The following is an 18,005-nucleotide window of genomic DNA, read 5'->3' as shown; positions in this document are numbered from 1 at the left end:
TTAAACATTTTCATATCAAGGACCCCCAAATTAATATGTATTTGTCTGCACACCCCCATCTGAAATTATTTGATGCCAGGGACTATACAAGATTTGTGTTGTTAAAATGTTAAAAAGAATATTCCACATTTTTCAAATTCTCTTTTAGATTTTTTGGGAAAATAGCAGATCTGCAAGCGATGCAACGCGTTGTAAGCTTGTAGATCTGCTATTTTCAAATCGGTTTAAAAGGGCTCATGTAGCATCGTTTGGGGCTTGCCTTGATTTCATAGACCTGTTTGCTTGTTTCTTGCTAAACTCGGCAACACCGCTTCATCATTGTACAGTGGAGGAGGGATTGTTGTCAGTTGTTGTGTGTGGCTCCGATCGACGACACTGAAGAGAATATTTTGCACAGGAAAACACGGAGTATTTGGAGCTAAACTGTGGCCCATAATTCTTTGATCTAGACAGCTCGTTTTTTTCTCCCACTATCGTTTTTGTGATCGAGTCGCGCTTTGTGGAGGCGACTTGATCCAAAGCTCGCACCAAAAAAAAAAGCGTTTAGTGAAAACCAGGTCAAAAGGGATGCCGCTGCAGAGCGAATCAGACGGACCCAAACGATCCCTGGATTTAATCTCGTCGCATTTAATCGGCAAGAGCAGTTTCTCTATAAAAACGACGACGCACGTCTGCAGAAGAACGAATCATTCTCGACCGAGTGCTTTGAAAAAGATGCTTAATATCAGCCTGGAATTAAGAAGCTATTAAATACATAATAGCAGCAACGAACGCAGATCAACAACAACAAAGCGGGACGATACGTCGAAAATCCACGAAATAACTGTTCTTTATCTACGACACGAGTGTCTCAGAAGAGCCTAACTTTCCGCTCGTGCTGATATTGTTACTATTTGGGTGAGTTGTGGAAGTGAAACGGGTGTAAATTGTGTTAAATAAGAACCAGGAAGACAAATTACAGCAACTTCTAGTTGAATTGAGGTGGGGGAGGGGCGGGCTGTAGAGATTACACAGAGTTTTATTTACTGTAACTGGTCTTAGGGGGGCGCTGTGTTCTCTGTCATACTAACTGTCAGTTATATCAGTGGTTTTCAAGCTTTTTTTTGCGTCAAGGACCCCCAAATTGACACGCATTAGCCCAGGTACCCCCTTTTGAAAAGATATGCCAGGGACCCCCAATAGATTTTTTTTTAGGGCTCTAGCAGTGATTCTCAACCATTTTAATTTCAAGGACCCCCAGTTTGATGTGCATTATTTAATGGCATTTCTATCTCTGGGACCCCAATTTATATTATAAAATCAATGTTCATTTAACTCTGAGAGTGTACAAATGGAACCAAATGGACCCGTTAGGGTCCATTTGGTTCCATTTGTACACACTCAGAGTTACAGACCCATAAGGGTCCATTTTGTTCCTATCTATCATTTAGCTGGGGACCCCCTGGAACTCCCTCAAGGACCACTGGTGGTCCCCGGACCACTGGTTGAAAACCCCTGAGTTATATTATTGATTGTAATATAAAATGATGTTTCAGAGCGACGTCAATAGCCATGTTTTATCTCTGCAACATGGCAATAATGTCGTCGTTCTCTTTGTAGCCTTGGATCAACACTATCATATATGTATTTTATCGATTTTTACATTTGCATAGATACGTCAGACTCGATACATCTACGATAGTCTTGCTCCAAGGCTGTTCTCTTTGTAAGTAGTTGTCTGTGTCAACAGTTAACATATCCTTGGATCAAGACTATCATAAATGTGTATATATATATTTTGTAATCGATTTTGACGTTTGCACATCATAGATACGAAAGTAAAAGTCAGACTCTATAAAATACATCTATGATAGTCATGACCCAAGGCTACAGTTAACATAACATCAGCCTTGGATCAAGACTGTCATAGATGTATTTTATAGTCTGACTTTTACTTTCGTATCTATGATGTGCAAATGTCAAAATCGATAAAATACATCTATGATAGTCATGATCCAAGGCTAGTTGTGTATTTCAGTACTAACACCAAGCTGCCGTGTAAGAGAGATACGTATTGAGTTTGTTTCCATCCTGATTATCTTGTCATTTGACACTTAGCAGCAACACAGTGGCTGCTTGGCCCAAATATACAAAACTGTAACCTTAATTGCATTCCCTACCTAATTCTAATATCCCCCCTTTGTACCTTTTACTTCTATAGCTTTTAACCTTTTAACTAGTTTTTCCTAATGTTGTTTTATTTTGTTGTTTTGTAAAGAGACTGAGTACTCAGAAAAGCGGTATATAAATTGTATGGATGATTATTATTATTAGTTAGCCTTGGATCAAGACTATCATAGATGTATTTTATCGATTCTGACATTTGCAAATCTAAGATAGTCTTGGTCTTTACCCCCCAGTGACTTATAGGGGAGAGACCAAGACTATCATAGATACGAAAGTAAAAGTCAGATTCGATAAAATACATCTATGATAGCCTTGATCCAAGGCTAATTATTAATTCATGTTAATGCCAACTCACTCCATATGATTATCTGCGTTTGAGGTTTTAACTTGTATTTTGTACACCCCCCACCCTCACCCCCCTCCACACTTTGCAGACAACATGAAACTGTTGGAGAACTCCAGCTTCGAGGCGATGAGCTCTCAGCTGTGTGTTGAAACGGGAGAGTCTCGCATCATTGGCAGGTAAACGGGTCGAATCGGCCTTGGTGTTTGTCCCAATGTTATCTGGTGTCTCTGCACGCCATGAATGTGCCTCATCTTTAAAGGTCAGAACGTACCAATGCAACTAGTCGCAACTCACTGCAACAAAACAGTTTTAAGGCCAGTCCACGCCAATGCGACTCCTTGAAACTGCCATTGGGGATAATGGTGGCATGTTGCAAGTAGTTGCATTGGTGTGGACTGGCCCTTACATTAACAGCAACAATACCAGATTATAATTATGTAATATGCATACTATATAAATAGAGTGACAGAGTCCAGAGCTCTGCGCGATTTGCAGGGCCAGACATTTACTTGTCTGTCAAAATTAAATCGGCATGGAACAGATGGGTCTTAAAGCTTTTGTGATGAATACCACGGTTTTGTGTTTTTCTAGGGGCCAGGTTCAAGCCTTACCCCTGACTCAGTGTGTGTGCACAAACACACACACTTTTCACGCCCCCCTATGAGTGTGTTTGTTTTTTAGTGTTTCTATTTTCGTAGTCCAGACTGGGAAGCTCAATGGGCACATCATCAACAGTCCTGCCAGACAAACACTTGTGCCCAAGTAGTTGGAAGGAGAAGCATTGAAGTAGTGCAGTCAGTGTAAACAACAAGTCCCTACATGACTACTTTCACAAACACACTGGGGGTTTTCTATGTCAGATGTCATAAAAGTAGGTAAACGGGGCATATGAGGTTGCTTCATCAGGTGTGGCTGTTCTAGAGATCACAGACACTGCTGATAGCTAAGGGCAGGAGAGCAAACAAGCCTCTGCATGTTATGTAACACAATTGAATGAGTACATTTCTGGCTAATATAATTTATGACATTGACAAACCCTTTTGATTCTGCAAATCTGTACTTGTGCTGCCTCTGGTGGCTCAATAACCCCCACCGGATAAATTAAAGGTCCATCTATCTAAATGTAAATTGAAATTCTCTGTTATTTGGGGGACCTAGCGAAAAGGCCAAAATAAACCAAATTGACAACCGGCTGACAACAGCAGGGGTCACAGCAGCAAGGGTCGGCATTGATTGATTGATTGAATATTTTATTAGGCAAAAAATGTAAAACAACACATTTACATTTAAAATACTTTGTCTAACAGGTCCGTTCATAAAAGTCCTTGCGGACTTGTTTCCAATGAGGGCCTTGGTATTCAATTCATAGACATATATAGTGGCATCACAGTTCGAATATCATTACACAAAGAAAATAAAAAAAACAGCAAGAATATATATATATCTATATATATATATATCCATACACATATATATATATATATATATATACATACATATAATACTATGTACAACAAAAGAAAATAAAAAAAATAAAAAAGGGGGGGGGGGGGAGATATGTACAAGAACAGGGGGGGGGGTCGGCTATCTAATGGGAAAATGGTACTACCTCCTCTTTTTGCCTCCTGAAAGGTGATTTTTTAAGGCTCTTTTAAATGAGCCCAGCGAACTGCATTTTTTGAGGGATGGGGTTAGCCCATTCCAATCCTGGGTGGCAGTGCTGTAGAAGGAGAATTTGCCCATGTTTGTTTTATGGGTGGGTGGTACCAAATTGTTGTTAACGCTCCCTCTGGTATTGTGACTGTGGGTGTCACTAACCTTTTGGAGGTATTTACTCAGATATGCGGGAATAGGGGGCATATCGGGCAAATTTTCGTTTACAATTTTGAAGGCCAGTCCCATTTTTAGTTGTTTAACCCTGTCTTCCACCCTGAGCCAGCCTAGGCTGGCAAAATGGGCGGGAGAAAGGTGGGTCATGGGCCCCAATCCGAGGAGTAGCCGAATCAGTTTGTTTTGGGAGGTTTGAAGCTTAGTCTTCAGTGACACTGAGGTCACAACCCAAATAGGTAATCTCTTCTTTGCTAGCGATAATTGTGTCATCGACTTTGACCTTGAAATCATTTACCTCCATCTGTCTGAGGGAATGTTTGGTCCCAAAGAGAATGGATTCAGTTTTCCCAAGGTGTAGTGACAGTTTGTTATCGGTAAGCCAAGTACGGATTTTTGAGAGTTCAGAGCTGAGCGCCTCCTCAACTTGCAACTTGTCCTCTCCCGAGATCAGGAGTGCCGAGTCATCAGCGAACAGGAACAATTTGCAGTTACAGGCAGCATTCATGTCGTTAATGTATAAAAGGAACAGTAACGGCCCAAGAATGCTGCCCTGAGGAACCCCACAGCTCACCGGGAGGGAAGAGGACATGGTTCCGTTGATGTCAACCACTTGCTCTCTACCCTCCAAGTAGGATCTCATCCAGTTTAATGATGTGCAGTCAAAACCAATCGCCCTCAGCTTATCAAGTAAAATTGAATGGTTTACAGTGTCGAACGCTTTTTGGAGGTCCAACATGACCATGCCGCAGTATTTGCCCGCGTCTACCTCACGTTTGATGTAGTCGGTCAAATACATCAGGCATGTGTCAGTGGAATGGGAGGTTCTGAAGCCCGATTGGAATTCAAACAACAGTTTATGCTCGCTGAGGTAGCTGTGATCCCTTTAAAGAACAAAGCAATTTCTCAGACAGAGCGCTCTCATTACATCAGTGGATCACTTTCTCATTTGCACAACAACCACAGTTCTTTGTGCAGAAAATGCCACCACCCCACATCCCTTCTCCTACTCAACTATTATGCTGACTGACCTGAACTTGACTGTCTACAAATCAGACTTCCAACCTCTTATGTGAATTCTGATTACAGCCAAAAGAATATACACACAAAGTTACAGACTACCACGCACCAACACTCAGAACCCCTGCTGTTGGCTCAGTGTATTTCTGTATACTCTGTACTCACATAAACAGCAATTGGTACTAAGCAACCTAGCCTCAGTGTAATGTTCTGTTCAGGACATCGATTATGCTTCCATACCGGCCGTGACCTGCTCTGACGCATCACACGGTGTCCTCTAACATGTCTTTGTGGCTATTTGAAGACTGTAATGGAGATCATAATAGAAGTGGACACTGGCACACACACACGTATACACACCCCCATATCACAGCTGAGTGCTGCTGTAGCTGCCAAGTCTGCTGGTGTTTAGGCTGCTTAGTGGATTAGTACAGCAGCCATCATGACAGCAGCAGTTCCCAAGCTTAAAAGCCTGATTTATACTTGGATGTGCATCATGTTGCGCAATGAAAATAGATCTACAAGATGACAATACAACGCGGATGATAGCAGAACCACATCACTCACGGTGCATTGTATATCTACGAACTTACAATGCATCGCGTACCCTCAGCAAAACCATTGCCCCTATAATTAGACTAGCCAGGCTATCTGAGGCTCTGAGACAGGCCATTCTTAAGTTTCACAAACTTTGCTCTTGCATAACTGTGTTGGATATGGTGGGGGGGAAAATAAACACACACCAGCCGAGTCAACCCTGTTCCTATCTCTGCCTACAGTGGAATCTGACCCAGAAACACTTTTACAGCACCGTAGGGGAAATTGTAACATTGGCATGTTACATCATCAGCCTTCTGCTTGTAAAGTAGCTTACAGCTGTCCTGATGGACAAAAAATAAGCACACTGAAAGGCCACTTTTAAAATTGCTCAAGTTGATCACGTTTGCTAAAACCTAATGTACTTTGAAAATAAATAAACAATACAACAAGTGTTACTTGTGTGTAAAGGAATTGGGGCACAATATCACTATCACCTTTTATTCTCCCATATGCATCATAATGTATAATGATATAGTAATAACACATCACTGTCTGTCTTTGTAGGATTGAGAGCTACTCTTGTAAGATGGCAGGGGACGACAAACACATGTTTAAGCAGTTCTGCCAGGAGGGGGAGCCGCATGTCTTGGAGGCCCTATCTCCGCCTCAGTCTGCCAGCTGCCCGTCAGCCGCCAGCCCTTCACAGTGAGTAGTACTGCAGCCCACCGTACAGTTAGTTAGTATATGGTTTGACTTGTAGCAGCTCTACCTCAGTCATAACTCTCACATTAGGTAATGGGAAAAGGAGTATATGACCTCCTTCTATGGGATGTAAACACAGAAAAAGAAGATTGAGATGGCTATGATTACGGTATAAAGGTTTCCCTCAAAATTCTTTCTCCATCTCTTATTGCACTCTGTCCTTTTATCCAGACTGGCGAAGAGCAGTGAGGACGGGGAGAACCCTTTGAGTGACAAGTGTTGCAGGAAGACTTTATTCTACCTCATCACGACGCTCAACGAGTCATTCAGGCCCGACTACGACTTCAGCACGGCGCGGGCCCACGAGTTCAGCCGGGAGCCAAGCATCAACTGGGTCAGTGCTGCTGCTAACCTAAATGAATAAAAAGACAAATGAGGGATACCTTGGAATTGTCTGAAAGTTGTATGCGTGAGGCACTCCCCTTGGGGACTGACAAGGGCATTCCTCCAAACTGGACACACGTGTGACTTGTGTTGTGTACCTCTCCCTCAGGTGGCTAATGCAGTGAACAGCAGCTTATTTTCAGCTGTCGGAGAGGAGTTCAACTCCCTGGGGCCGGAGCTGTGGAACGCCATCGACGGGGAGATCAACCTACAGGGCTGTGACATTTATAGGTGTGTGTCTGACGTCTGTGTGTACAAGGAGGGTAGCTATGCATTTTTTTTTTGCATTAAAACTGCTATGTTACTGGTTTGAAATACGGATGTTTCCATGTCTGCCCACAGCTACAACCCTGACCTGGACTCTGACCCCTTCGGCGAAGAGGGCAGCCTTTGGTCGTTCAACTACTTCTTCTACAACAAGAAGCTGAAGAGGATTGTGTTCTTCACATGTCGCTCCGTCAGGTTAGCAGCCACAACAAGGCCTTTCATCTTCTATTGGATTTGAATAATACGTTCACATCAGCATATACTCTATATATATATTTTTTAAATGAGGTCCTCCTCCTTGCAGTGTCATGAGCGGGTATGGCCACGGCTCCCTCGACAATGAGCTGGACATGGAGCTGGATGATGAGGAGGAGATGGATGGGTTCACAGAGGGCAGGTAGATAGATAGAGCCATCCCCCACAGCTTACCATAATCACCTTGTTAAATGCACTGACGTGCTCCATTATGGCATGTATAGAAACCTTTAAATTGCTGTGTCATTTAAAGAGAACATGATATCAAATTTGGAGATGATTTGATTTCCTTATCGTGACTTATTTCCTTTTGTGCGTCTCAGCCAATCACAGCGATGGCGGCAGGGTTGGAAAGAGTGCTAGGACCCGAATGTGAAGCTAATAGTTGTTCCAGATCCCTTTATTTGTTTATCAAGTAGCCAGAAGAACAGTTAGAATCGTCTGGCTTACGGACAGTCTTTTAGCTTACTTTAAAATACCACAGGAAAACAAGATAATTATGAATCCCTCTATTGTTATAATTAACTCTAAGCTAGTACCAGTAGAAATATATATACTTATATACGATATTGTGTCAGATAACAGTATGGACGATAAACGATTACTGACAGTGGAGGAAGATATAGAGAGAGGGAGAAGGAAGGATGGAGACTCGGGAGAGACAGATAAAGGAGATGGTGCATGAAGGGCAGCTGATTGATGATCTACAGAAATAAGAGGGAAAGGATTCAGAATCAGAACAGAAGTCATGTGATGGAGGTGCATATTAATTCAGAGAAAACTGAAAAAGTAAATATAGAAAATAAAAAATATAAAGCAATGAGGAGGGAGAGAAAAGAGCACGTAAATAGTAATGCCACCTTTTCGATAGTACCATTAAAAAGAAAAGACACAGCTATGCATCTCTAATCAATATATCACGTCACGTGACTCATATAACCGTCCCTGTTGGGTGGAAACCTTGTCCAAAACTTTATTTTATTTTTTTCATTGGTTAATATTTATAAAGCCAACAAACACATTTAACCATGTTAAATTTCACAAAATACATATTAATAGCAAAAGTGTCGCGATGCAAGGCACTTTGAGCTTGTAGATCGGCTATTTACTGATACAAATGACTTGTATAACATGTTTACATATTACCGTATATGTAAACATATGATATACAGTATTTGTGCAGCCATAACCCCCTCCAACCAATCCTTGAAAGTTGGAAACATTGCATTGCTATAACTGTTAAGGATGGCCGATGACATTTAACAGTGAATCGTTTTGATGTAAAATTGGTTTTAAATGTAAAGGTCTTTAAAGTGCTGACACATGCAGATACCCTGAGGTCAGTTTTCTCATATTGGTATGGAAGATATGGTCACTGCATCCAAATAAATAATTTTGTTCTTGTCTTCCCCATCTGCAGGTTCCCCAGAGCTCTTTGTGTGTGAAGCTCCCCAGAAGAAACTCCAGGGCCAAAGATAGTCTAGGCCTCTACATATCCCATTTCTGTTCTTTGATCTACCCATTTGTCTGTGTTTTTTTTTTTTGCTGCCTGATCCAAAGCCATTGTCTCATAAAGACATTTTTCCTATAGAGACATGCATGTTTGAAGCCTTTTCATCATCAGTTGGACTTAATATTGAAAAGTACCATAAGTGAAGGACATTTGGAAATACCCCTGGGTAACTTTTTTTTAGCAGGCTCCAGCCAGCTCCTTTGGCCAATGTGATTACTGACCCTTGGCTCCCATTCCTGTGACACATTGGGGCATCTCAGCACCAGCCTTGAATTGGATGAGGCACTTCCAAAGAGATTCCATCGCAGACTTTTGAATGGAGGTGGGTTCTGTGACGGACAGGTGATCACACAGATCAACGCAAGGCAAGGCAAGCGTAAGATTTGGTTGCAAACGATGTCATGAATATCCAGAAAACAAGAAGAAGAGTTTACACATCACCAGCATTAACGAGAAACCGTTCAAGGAGAGCGACTTGGTAGCATCCCTACCTGAGAGGGAGCTGGGCTGGCCGTGCGAGTTGATGTGATTGACAGTGTGACTCATTTATAATTATTTTTGCTTCTTGTGTTTTGTTTGTTTTTGTGTGTTGCTTTTTTTGTTGATGTTACTGTGACAACTAAATACTCTTTAGCACTGAGTTTGAATTTAAATGCTGCATTTGTAACTGAACCTTGTACTATTGAATCTTATTACTGCACATTGCTCCTCAATATCAGAAGGGAGAACACTGCCAAGGAAAGTACTATGGGCACCCAGTTTGCAGCTACGTAAGACAACATTTTGTTTTTTCAATCTAAAAGATACCCATTTGTTTTGCTACACAACACATTATACAGTTCCAGTGTGCTTTCTTTTGCTTCTGTTCATATATTTCTATATCGTTTTACAGATCCAACTCCTGTCACAATTCAATGTGTCTGTCTCAGTTTGTTTCATTTTGCATTGCAAAGGCTTTGAGAGGTGCAAGTGAATGTACAGTACTTAAAGACAGTGGCTGCAGAAACTTCCCCTGAAATAATTATATTGTAGTTTTAGAATTTTGAGAAAGTCCTCTTTTATGTTTCATACAAATAGGTTGGAATTCCATTACTTTCTCGAGTAATACAGTATGTTGAATATGTGAATAAAATTGTTTGAATGAAATTACTGTGTGGTTTGATTGGAACTGTATTGATTACACCTTTTAAACGTGAAAATAGTTAAGGTACAAGCTCATAATAGTTTGGGATGAAAACCCTGCCCAACAGCCTATACGTATATGAACAATAACAAGATGACCAGATTAGATGCAAAGAAAACACAAGGGGCAAATTTACTTGGATGATATTGGTCATTTTAAGTTGTGTAATAAGCCATGTAAAGAGGAATATCTCAGTCTTGTGACTTGTGGTTCTGTACAACTGAACTCAATAAGTTTGAAAAATAGAAACAGGTCATGCCAAATGTACCATAGTAGTACAGATTACACTTCTTTTTCTATGTGATGCAATGCATGCAAGTCAAATTGCTTTTATGTGAACATATCTGGCCAATAAACTGATCCTGGTTTTGTGAAGATGTGCTAATCTTCATGAATTGAAGATTGTCAGCAGACTATTTGTCAGTTACATTCTTGTGAGCGTTACATTATAACAGTGTCATACCGACCCTAAACTCCATTTTATCTAATTCAAACTTTGTGATTTTGTTTCACAATATTGCCACTAGATGTCAGTATACTGACGAGGGAGGAAGACTAAACCTAACGTACCCTTCGTTTTCCTAAACATTAAGGAGGGGAGAACATAGAGTTGGGGGAGAATCAACAGCCTCCTCGTTGGTCCTCCTTACTGTTGTCATATTCACATGGGTAAAACCCATCTACTTTTTGAACAATGTAGTCCATTTAAAGAATGAGAAATCGAATACAATACTGAATGACTTTCCTTTTGTATGTCTTAATCAAATCAAATCTATAATCTATATTACATGTTCACACAACCAAGCGTAGTTCATGGCAGGCCTGCAGGCTTGTATATAGGCTAAACAGAAAATAAATGTTCAGGTGGGGCATCAATTTCATCCAATTAGAGAGATTAGTGTTCCAGTTCCAATTTTGTCTTCTCATTTTTATTTTCACTTGTTTATCCTCTGGATTCAGAGCCACACAATGGGCTCTGTTCCTGATTGAATTAAATTGGTATCCCGACTCAAACATGTATTTTCATTTGACTGAGCCAGCAGCCAGGGACAGTAGGCTACAATAGCTGACCTTGGGTTTACTGACAGCATCTTGAGTTTACTGACAGCAGTGGTGGTGTAAAGTAACTATTACGTACATGTACTCAAGTACAGTACTTTAGTACAATTTTGAGGTATTTTTTACTTTACTGGAGTATTTCCAATTGTCAGTACCTTTACCGCTGCACCAGCGGTAAAATGTCCAATTCCGGACTTTTACTTTTAACTTTACTTGAGCATTTCTACATTGCAGTATTAATACTTTTACTTAAGTAAAAAATAGAGTACTTTTCCTACCCACTGCTGACAACAACAACATGGGTCACGTGCTGATCATTTGGGGACTAGGGGACTAAACTGGTCACTAGTGTCGACAGGAGTTTGACTGATGAAGTTGCAGGTTCTCCACGACCAGCTCTTTTGCTAAACGTGTGTTTTTATTACATTACATGACCATAATTAATAACCACTTAACAACTGAGGACCGCAATTAATTAAGTACTTGGCTGTGGATGTGTACGTCACGTTATAATAAATTGCAGCGCCGGAAAACGTAAAAAAATAATACACGCGATGACTTATTCATGACGCGTTGACGATGAACGATAACCGGAAGCCTCGCCCCAAAACACGCACGCCCCCAGCGATTTGTTTTACTGAGGATAAGGTTGGGAATATAATCATAGTGTTACTGACGTTAAGTTAAGGAATAAAGCTAGGTTGTGCCACTGTTTCACTGAGGTTACGTTTGGGAATAAGGTTAGGTTTTATTTTAGGCCTTTAGTTACGTTAAGGAATACCAGGTGAACGGTCGCCGGATTTGCCCGGCCGTGTTTTGGGGCGAGCGTTTTGTTTTTCCGATGAACGTCATCGGTGTGCGACAGAGACAGGCAGTGCATGTATGTAAACAACAGCAGCAGTGAGCAGACAGACAGACAGACACGTCTGGAACGTTTTATATTTAACACTCAGCATGCTTCCAATCACTGGGAGCATAGTTTCTTAATATCAGCATCATAGCAAGCTATCGGGTGGTCTTATAAAGTCTTTTTGGGGGGTTTATTGGACCGCATCGAATTACTTATACTCTCATAAAACTAATGTTAGCTGACTTACAAGCTCATTCAGCTTAATACTAGTCTAATAAGACCAGACACCTCCAGGGTGGTTTGCTTCCTTAAACCACAACATTTCCATCTTTTAAACGTCTTTGTAACAACCAACCAGACACCATGGTGCAGGTGATGCTCTCCTTGGTGAACCTCTGTGCCAGGGAGGTGGTGAGTGACCACAGCTCCTCTCCACACTGGCTAAGCTGCGTCCCCAGGGAGCTGTACGGCGCCCTGCTGGAGGCCGCCTTCAGCACCCTGAGGCCGCTGGCCGTGGGCGAGCTGGTGCAGCGGTGGCCCGAGAGGACCCTGAAGGTGGGTGGGAAGAGGAGACGGGGCCACAGGACCCCCAACCGGCTTTGCATCCAGGCTCTGTTGCTGGCTGTGGTCCGAGGACTGTTGGACAAAAGGTGACCCGATGCAATGCTTGCACTTAACTTTCAACCTGCATGTCATCATTATAATCATGCTGTGTATCCATTGTTGTATCATTTATGTTGACAAATCATTTATGTTTGCTTTTAATTTTTCTGATTACTTTCTTTGTATGTTGTTAATGTTAAATGAGGTGAGATTAACTTTATAAACCCCACAGGGTTTTCTAAATTTCACCTGCACAACCCAATATTATGCTGTTGTTATAATTATAATGGGCACATTTTCAAACAATTTAGAAATGTAGAAAGTTTTATTGTAATGCGTTATTATTTTTATTTTTTTTGTTTATATGTAATAATGTCTATTTTATGTCTTGTCAAGTTTTTTTTGTCTTTTTTTTAAGCACGTGTCTATGCCTGTCTAAAGGTGCTAGGATAAGGATAAGGATAATTCCTTTTAACAGGTCGTTTATGAAAGTCCTTGCGGTCTTGTTTCCAATGAGAACCTGTGAGCAATTAGGGGTTAAGAGTCAGGGACAAATTTCATTTCATCGACACATATGCTGTCCTGGCCGGGAATCGAACCTGTGGCAACCAGGGCCTCTGGGTCCGTAGGTGGGCTCACTAACCACTCAGCTATGGCCGCCCCTGCTTTATTATTTATAAACAAATATTACAAGACATGATTTAATTTAACTCTGAGAGTGTACAAGATGTAACCAAATGGCCCTGTTGGTTACATTTGTTCACTCTCAGTCAGGGTTGGATTGTTGGAAATGGATATGCTTACACTGAGGATTTTACTGTGTGGCGTTACTGGCGTAGCATTATTCGATATTGATCTTCATCATCATTAATGTTGCAATGCTATATGTATTGAGGCTGCCTCAAATCTATAACATCTATTATTACATGTTCTAGGTGCGCTCTGCAGGTGCTGGACCTCTGTGACCTGCAAGGCGAGGAAGGAGGAATGGGAGACCCCATGGGTGGCTGGTCTCTGACTGTAGCTCTGTGCACCATGGTTGTTCAGGCCAGAACTGGAGTTCAGAGGGCACAGAGAAGAGACGGGGAGCGGGAGAGAAAAAGGGTCTTGGCCATGGAGAGAGAAAAAGATGCCAAAAGAGAGAGGGGACAAGAAGGGAAGCCTGACGCGGCAAAGGTTTTGGGAGGAGAGGGTCCCTGTGAGGAGAGCACGGAGAGCGGGGACCCCGTGAGAATTGTTAGAGAGGAGATAGGAGCCCCGGGGCCTTCAGGTGAAGAGGAGTTGATTAAGGGGGTAAGGAGGAAGATGGAGAGGATGAGACAGGTTGCTGCAAAGGGCCTGGCAGAGGGTAGCAGAGGGGTGACTGGGGACGTCGTAGATCCGGACAGCGAGGTGCTGGTGCACGTGAGAGCCGATCTGTTCGTCAACGCCCGCTCTTGGGAGCGCGTGCGTGCGGCCCTGAGCACGACGGGGCCTCTGAAGCTCCAGTGTAGATACCTCCGTGTGGAGGAGCTCTCCGTGTCTAGCATCAGGACTCTCCTGGATCTCCTGCCTGGCCAGAGCCTGTTGGGAGTGGACATCCGCTACAGCAGCCTGGGCGTGACCGGCCTCTCTCTGCTGCTGCCCCAGCTCTCCACCTTCCCTGCGCTGAGCTCCCTCCGCATGCACTACTGTAATCTGGACTTCCGCAGAGATGAGCCTGGGCAGGAAGAAGCTCTGAGGGACATGTCACTGGGTCTGGGACAGTTGCAGCAACTGCGACACATTAGCCTCACTGCACTGCGCCTCCCTGGCCACCTACGCATGCTGCTCAGGTACGGCTCTAGCCTCTATATAACATGGTAATCATCCATTAACCCATTAAGACCTGAGGCGATCATTTTTTCTGTTTTCTAAATCCTAACAGTTTTTTGAAAAAAATCTATTTTATGATTTTTCAAAAATAGCAGATCTACAAGCTCATAGCGCGGCACTTGGTGCCGCGCTATGAGCTTGTATATCTGCTATTTTTGAATAGCCAAAGAAATCTAAAGTGACACAGATGCGTTCCAGGTCTTAATGGGTCTAATGTTGCATATATGATTTAGACGATGAGTCGACTATTGCTGGTGTTTTCTCCAAACTTGTAATCTCGGCACCACTGGAAAAGAGGGTCTAAAGTAACCCTCAGTGTGTTTTACGAGAATTAAATATAGATTGATTGATTGAGTACAGTAAACTGCAAATGTCAAGGCTTTTCAAAGCTGTGTCCTGTTACCAAGGTATGGATTTCTGTTTCCTAACTCATGCTGATTATGTGAGGCATCATGTTTGTTTGCCAAATTGTTGCCTTTTTTAGGCGAACTAGCATACATCACAGTGATCATGCCTTAAATTACAAGGACTTGGAAATGTATCATATTATCCAGAAGGTTAACGATACACAATTGGAAGTTATTTTAAAAACCTCTGTTGGTCCACTGAAATTTTCTCAAACCAGACTTTCAAACGTAAGTACATCAATTGACTTATCCTGTCATTCTTCAAGTTCAAGTATTCTACTTCAATATGGATTTAGAATTTTCCACTTCAAAAGTGAACTTATTGTAGTACTTGCCTGATGTATGTGTTCAATACTAGACTAATGTTCTCTCTCCTGTTGTTACGTTTGTTCCAGCTCTCTGTCTCAGCCATTGGAGATACTGGAGCTGCCCTATTTGAGACTGACCCCGGCCGACCTCGCCTATCTATCCTGCAGCCAGCACGCCTCCATGCTGCAGCAGCTGGACCTCAGTGAGAACCACCTGGACGACAGCACCCTGCCCTCCATGCGCCGCCTGCTCTCCGAGGCCTCCGGCACCCTGCAGCACCTCACTCTGAGCGGCTGTGGCCTCACTGACAGTTTGCTGGGGACCCTGCTGCCCTCTCTGAGCTGCTGCCGCTCCCTGAAGAGCCTGGGCTTGGCCCTCAACCCACTCTCGTTAGCTGGCCTCCTGGATCTGGTGAGAACGGCCTCAAGAATGCCGTCCCTCCGCCAGCTTCTCTACCCCAACCCCTTAGAAGACTACCAGCCGGGATTGCCTGACTTGCCTTCCAGCTCACAGCTGCTAGATTGGCCTCTGGATGAGTTGATGGAAGTCAACAACACCAGCGTCAAACTAAACAGGGTGCTCACAGAGAGCGGCCGCTCTGACATATTTTTGACCTGCGACCTGCTGAACTATGACAAAGACTTAGTGGACTAGTACAGAGGTCAAGGGGAAAGCTCCGATGAGCTCTAAACCTCACTATCATCTACTGAAGCAATGAGCAATTTGACAATCAAAGTATCAATGTATGAGAATTTAAGTGCTTTAAAAAGCACTAGAGTATAATATCTTCAGTTTATTTTCTAATCATCTTCTTTTTCTTGGAGTAAAACCGCAAACAATATTCTGTTGTTATATTAAACGGTGCTTAAAGGGGAAATCCACCCATTTTCAATATTTAACTATGTCATTAATATAGCATAAAGGAGTTGTGTGGAAATAAGAAAAAAGTTCCCCCCTTTCTGTGTTGCCTTAAACTGGAGGATTGATTGTGGGTTTAACATTGCAAATTACAACATGATGAGTCATCACGTTGTAATTTTCAATGTTAAACCCACAATCAATCCTCCAGTTCAAGGCAACACAGAAAGGGGGGAACTTTTTTCTTATTTCCACACAACTCCTTTATGCTATATTAATGACATAGTTAAATATTGAAAATGGGTGGATTTCCCCTTTAAAGCCTAAATACTTTCATTGCTATTTCTAACTGTATGAATCCAGTTGTAACATACCAGGCATTGATTTTGTACGATTAGTTAAGGGTAAATTAGACCTCTGTTATATAAGCAGAGTAGAAACATAGTCGGGATAGCCACACATCATCAAGCTCACCAGGTGTGCAGTTACCGCCTGTCCACCCATGTGCCTTCACATCTGGCACCAGTATTTGTCAATGAAAGGCACTTCCACAGATACCTGCAGTAGGGATGGCCTTTCCGCCATGCATGTGAAAAACATGTTGTAACATTGCATAATGTCATATTATGACTGTTGGCATTATACTGCAAGTGAACTGTACTTGGTAAATGCTAGCTAAACTATTCCTTAAAAAGGAAATAGGCTATGAAATAAGTACAACTAATTCAATCAAGGACACCTTTGTGTTTTTGCAGTCAGTTTAAAAAAATCACTACTCTAGGTATTCCAGGGTGTTTTGCTAATATTGTTTTTATTTTATTCTTGTGCTATTCCTGTTATTTTAATCACCGTCATATATGGTATCTCTATAAAGGAAAGGTGCACAACTACAATATTTAATTGCTCAAATAGTGCACATTTTAGAAGCACACTAAAGGCTTATCAATGTATTCATTCATGCATTCAATGAGTTTCTACTTACAGTAATTGTAGAGGTATTTCAAGACCAAACCTCTATTCCATGGTGAAGGCCCAGGGTGTCATGACTCGCTTTATTTCCAAATAAAAGGTGCTGAGAAGAATTGTCTTTTAACGAAAAAATATTTTCCCAAAAAATAATAAACAACAAAAATACCCTTTCTATAAATACATGCGGTCAAAAACTGTGTGCCTCCTAGACCTCACCAAACATTTTCCATTGTCCTATAAACTCAAGTCAAGTCACCTTATTAAAGCAAAACCTTATCCTGTCTGTAAGTGAGCCTTTCAAAATAAAATACAAAGAATACAACAACCTGTTCAAGAGCAACATAGAAAGGAAGCTTTTACCCTGAGAGGAAAAAGGAAATGCCAAAGGCTAACTAAATCCAAATGACACGTTCCAAAACTTAAATTAGTCAATTCCAAAAGGTGTAGTTGGATGAGAGGAGGCTTCTAAATTTCAATAATAATAATTGACATTTCTAAAAAAGAAAAATGATGAAAGAAGTGGACAAAACAAAGAAAAGATAACTGTGTCCAACAGTAATTGTACACTATCCGAGCAATTACACATGCATTCAAGTGGCTTTCCTACTTTATCTTTTGATATATTTTATAGGAGTCCATTTTCGGACACTTTCTATTAGTCGATATGTGCCACATTCATATACATGTAGTAGGCATACTGTATAACTTGAAAATGCCTGATTGAATTATTACTCTTATTTTGTGTGTTTTGGTCTATACGACTTCCAAAGAATCGGTGGGTGAACCAAACCACCGTTGTACCTCCATTGTGCAAGAATACATCCAATAAACAC

General features: G+C 41.8%; 2 protein-coding genes across 3 annotated transcripts; both read left to right on the top strand.

Moving 5' to 3' along the window:
• Positions 1 to 337: 337 nt before the first annotated feature.
• Positions 338 to 10,226, top strand: maf1b (MAF1 homolog, negative regulator of RNA polymerase III b). Of its 2 annotated transcripts, XM_084048053.1 has the most exons (8): positions 338 to 897; positions 2,601 to 2,688; positions 6,464 to 6,604; positions 6,833 to 6,995; positions 7,155 to 7,276; positions 7,388 to 7,507; positions 7,617 to 7,709; positions 8,988 to 10,226. In XM_084048053.1, the coding sequence occupies exons 2-8, from the start codon at positions 2,606 to 2,608 to the stop codon at positions 9,010 to 9,012; spliced, it is 747 nt and encodes a 248-aa protein (XP_083904179.1). In that variant the 5' UTR covers positions 338 to 897; positions 2,601 to 2,605; the 3' UTR covers positions 9,013 to 10,226. The 2 variants fall into 2 exon arrangements, with proteins under 2 accessions (XP_083904179.1, XP_083904180.1); XM_084048054.1 differs by lacking the exon at positions 7,617 to 7,709.
• A 2,005-nt stretch (positions 10,227 to 12,231) lies between these two features.
• LOC311038941 (leucine-rich repeat-containing protein 14) lies at positions 12,232 to 16,276 on the top strand. Its single transcript, XM_084048573.1, has 3 exons — positions 12,232 to 12,822; positions 13,711 to 14,589; positions 15,432 to 16,276. The coding sequence occupies exons 1-3, from the start codon at positions 12,536 to 12,538 to the stop codon at positions 15,997 to 15,999; spliced, it is 1,734 nt and encodes a 577-aa protein (XP_083904699.1). The 5' UTR covers positions 12,232 to 12,535; the 3' UTR covers positions 16,000 to 16,276.
• Positions 16,277 to 18,005: the final 1,729 nt, after the last annotated feature.

The sequence above is a fragment of the Gymnoscopelus microlampas genome (assembly GCF_963454915.1).
Source record: "Gymnoscopelus microlampas genome assembly, chromosome: 22".
NCBI classification, from domain to species: Eukaryota; Metazoa; Chordata; class Actinopteri; order Myctophiformes; family Myctophidae; genus Gymnoscopelus; species Gymnoscopelus microlampas.
Note: the sequence above shows the minus strand (reverse complement) of the source record. Positions and strands in the feature narration are given on the sequence as shown.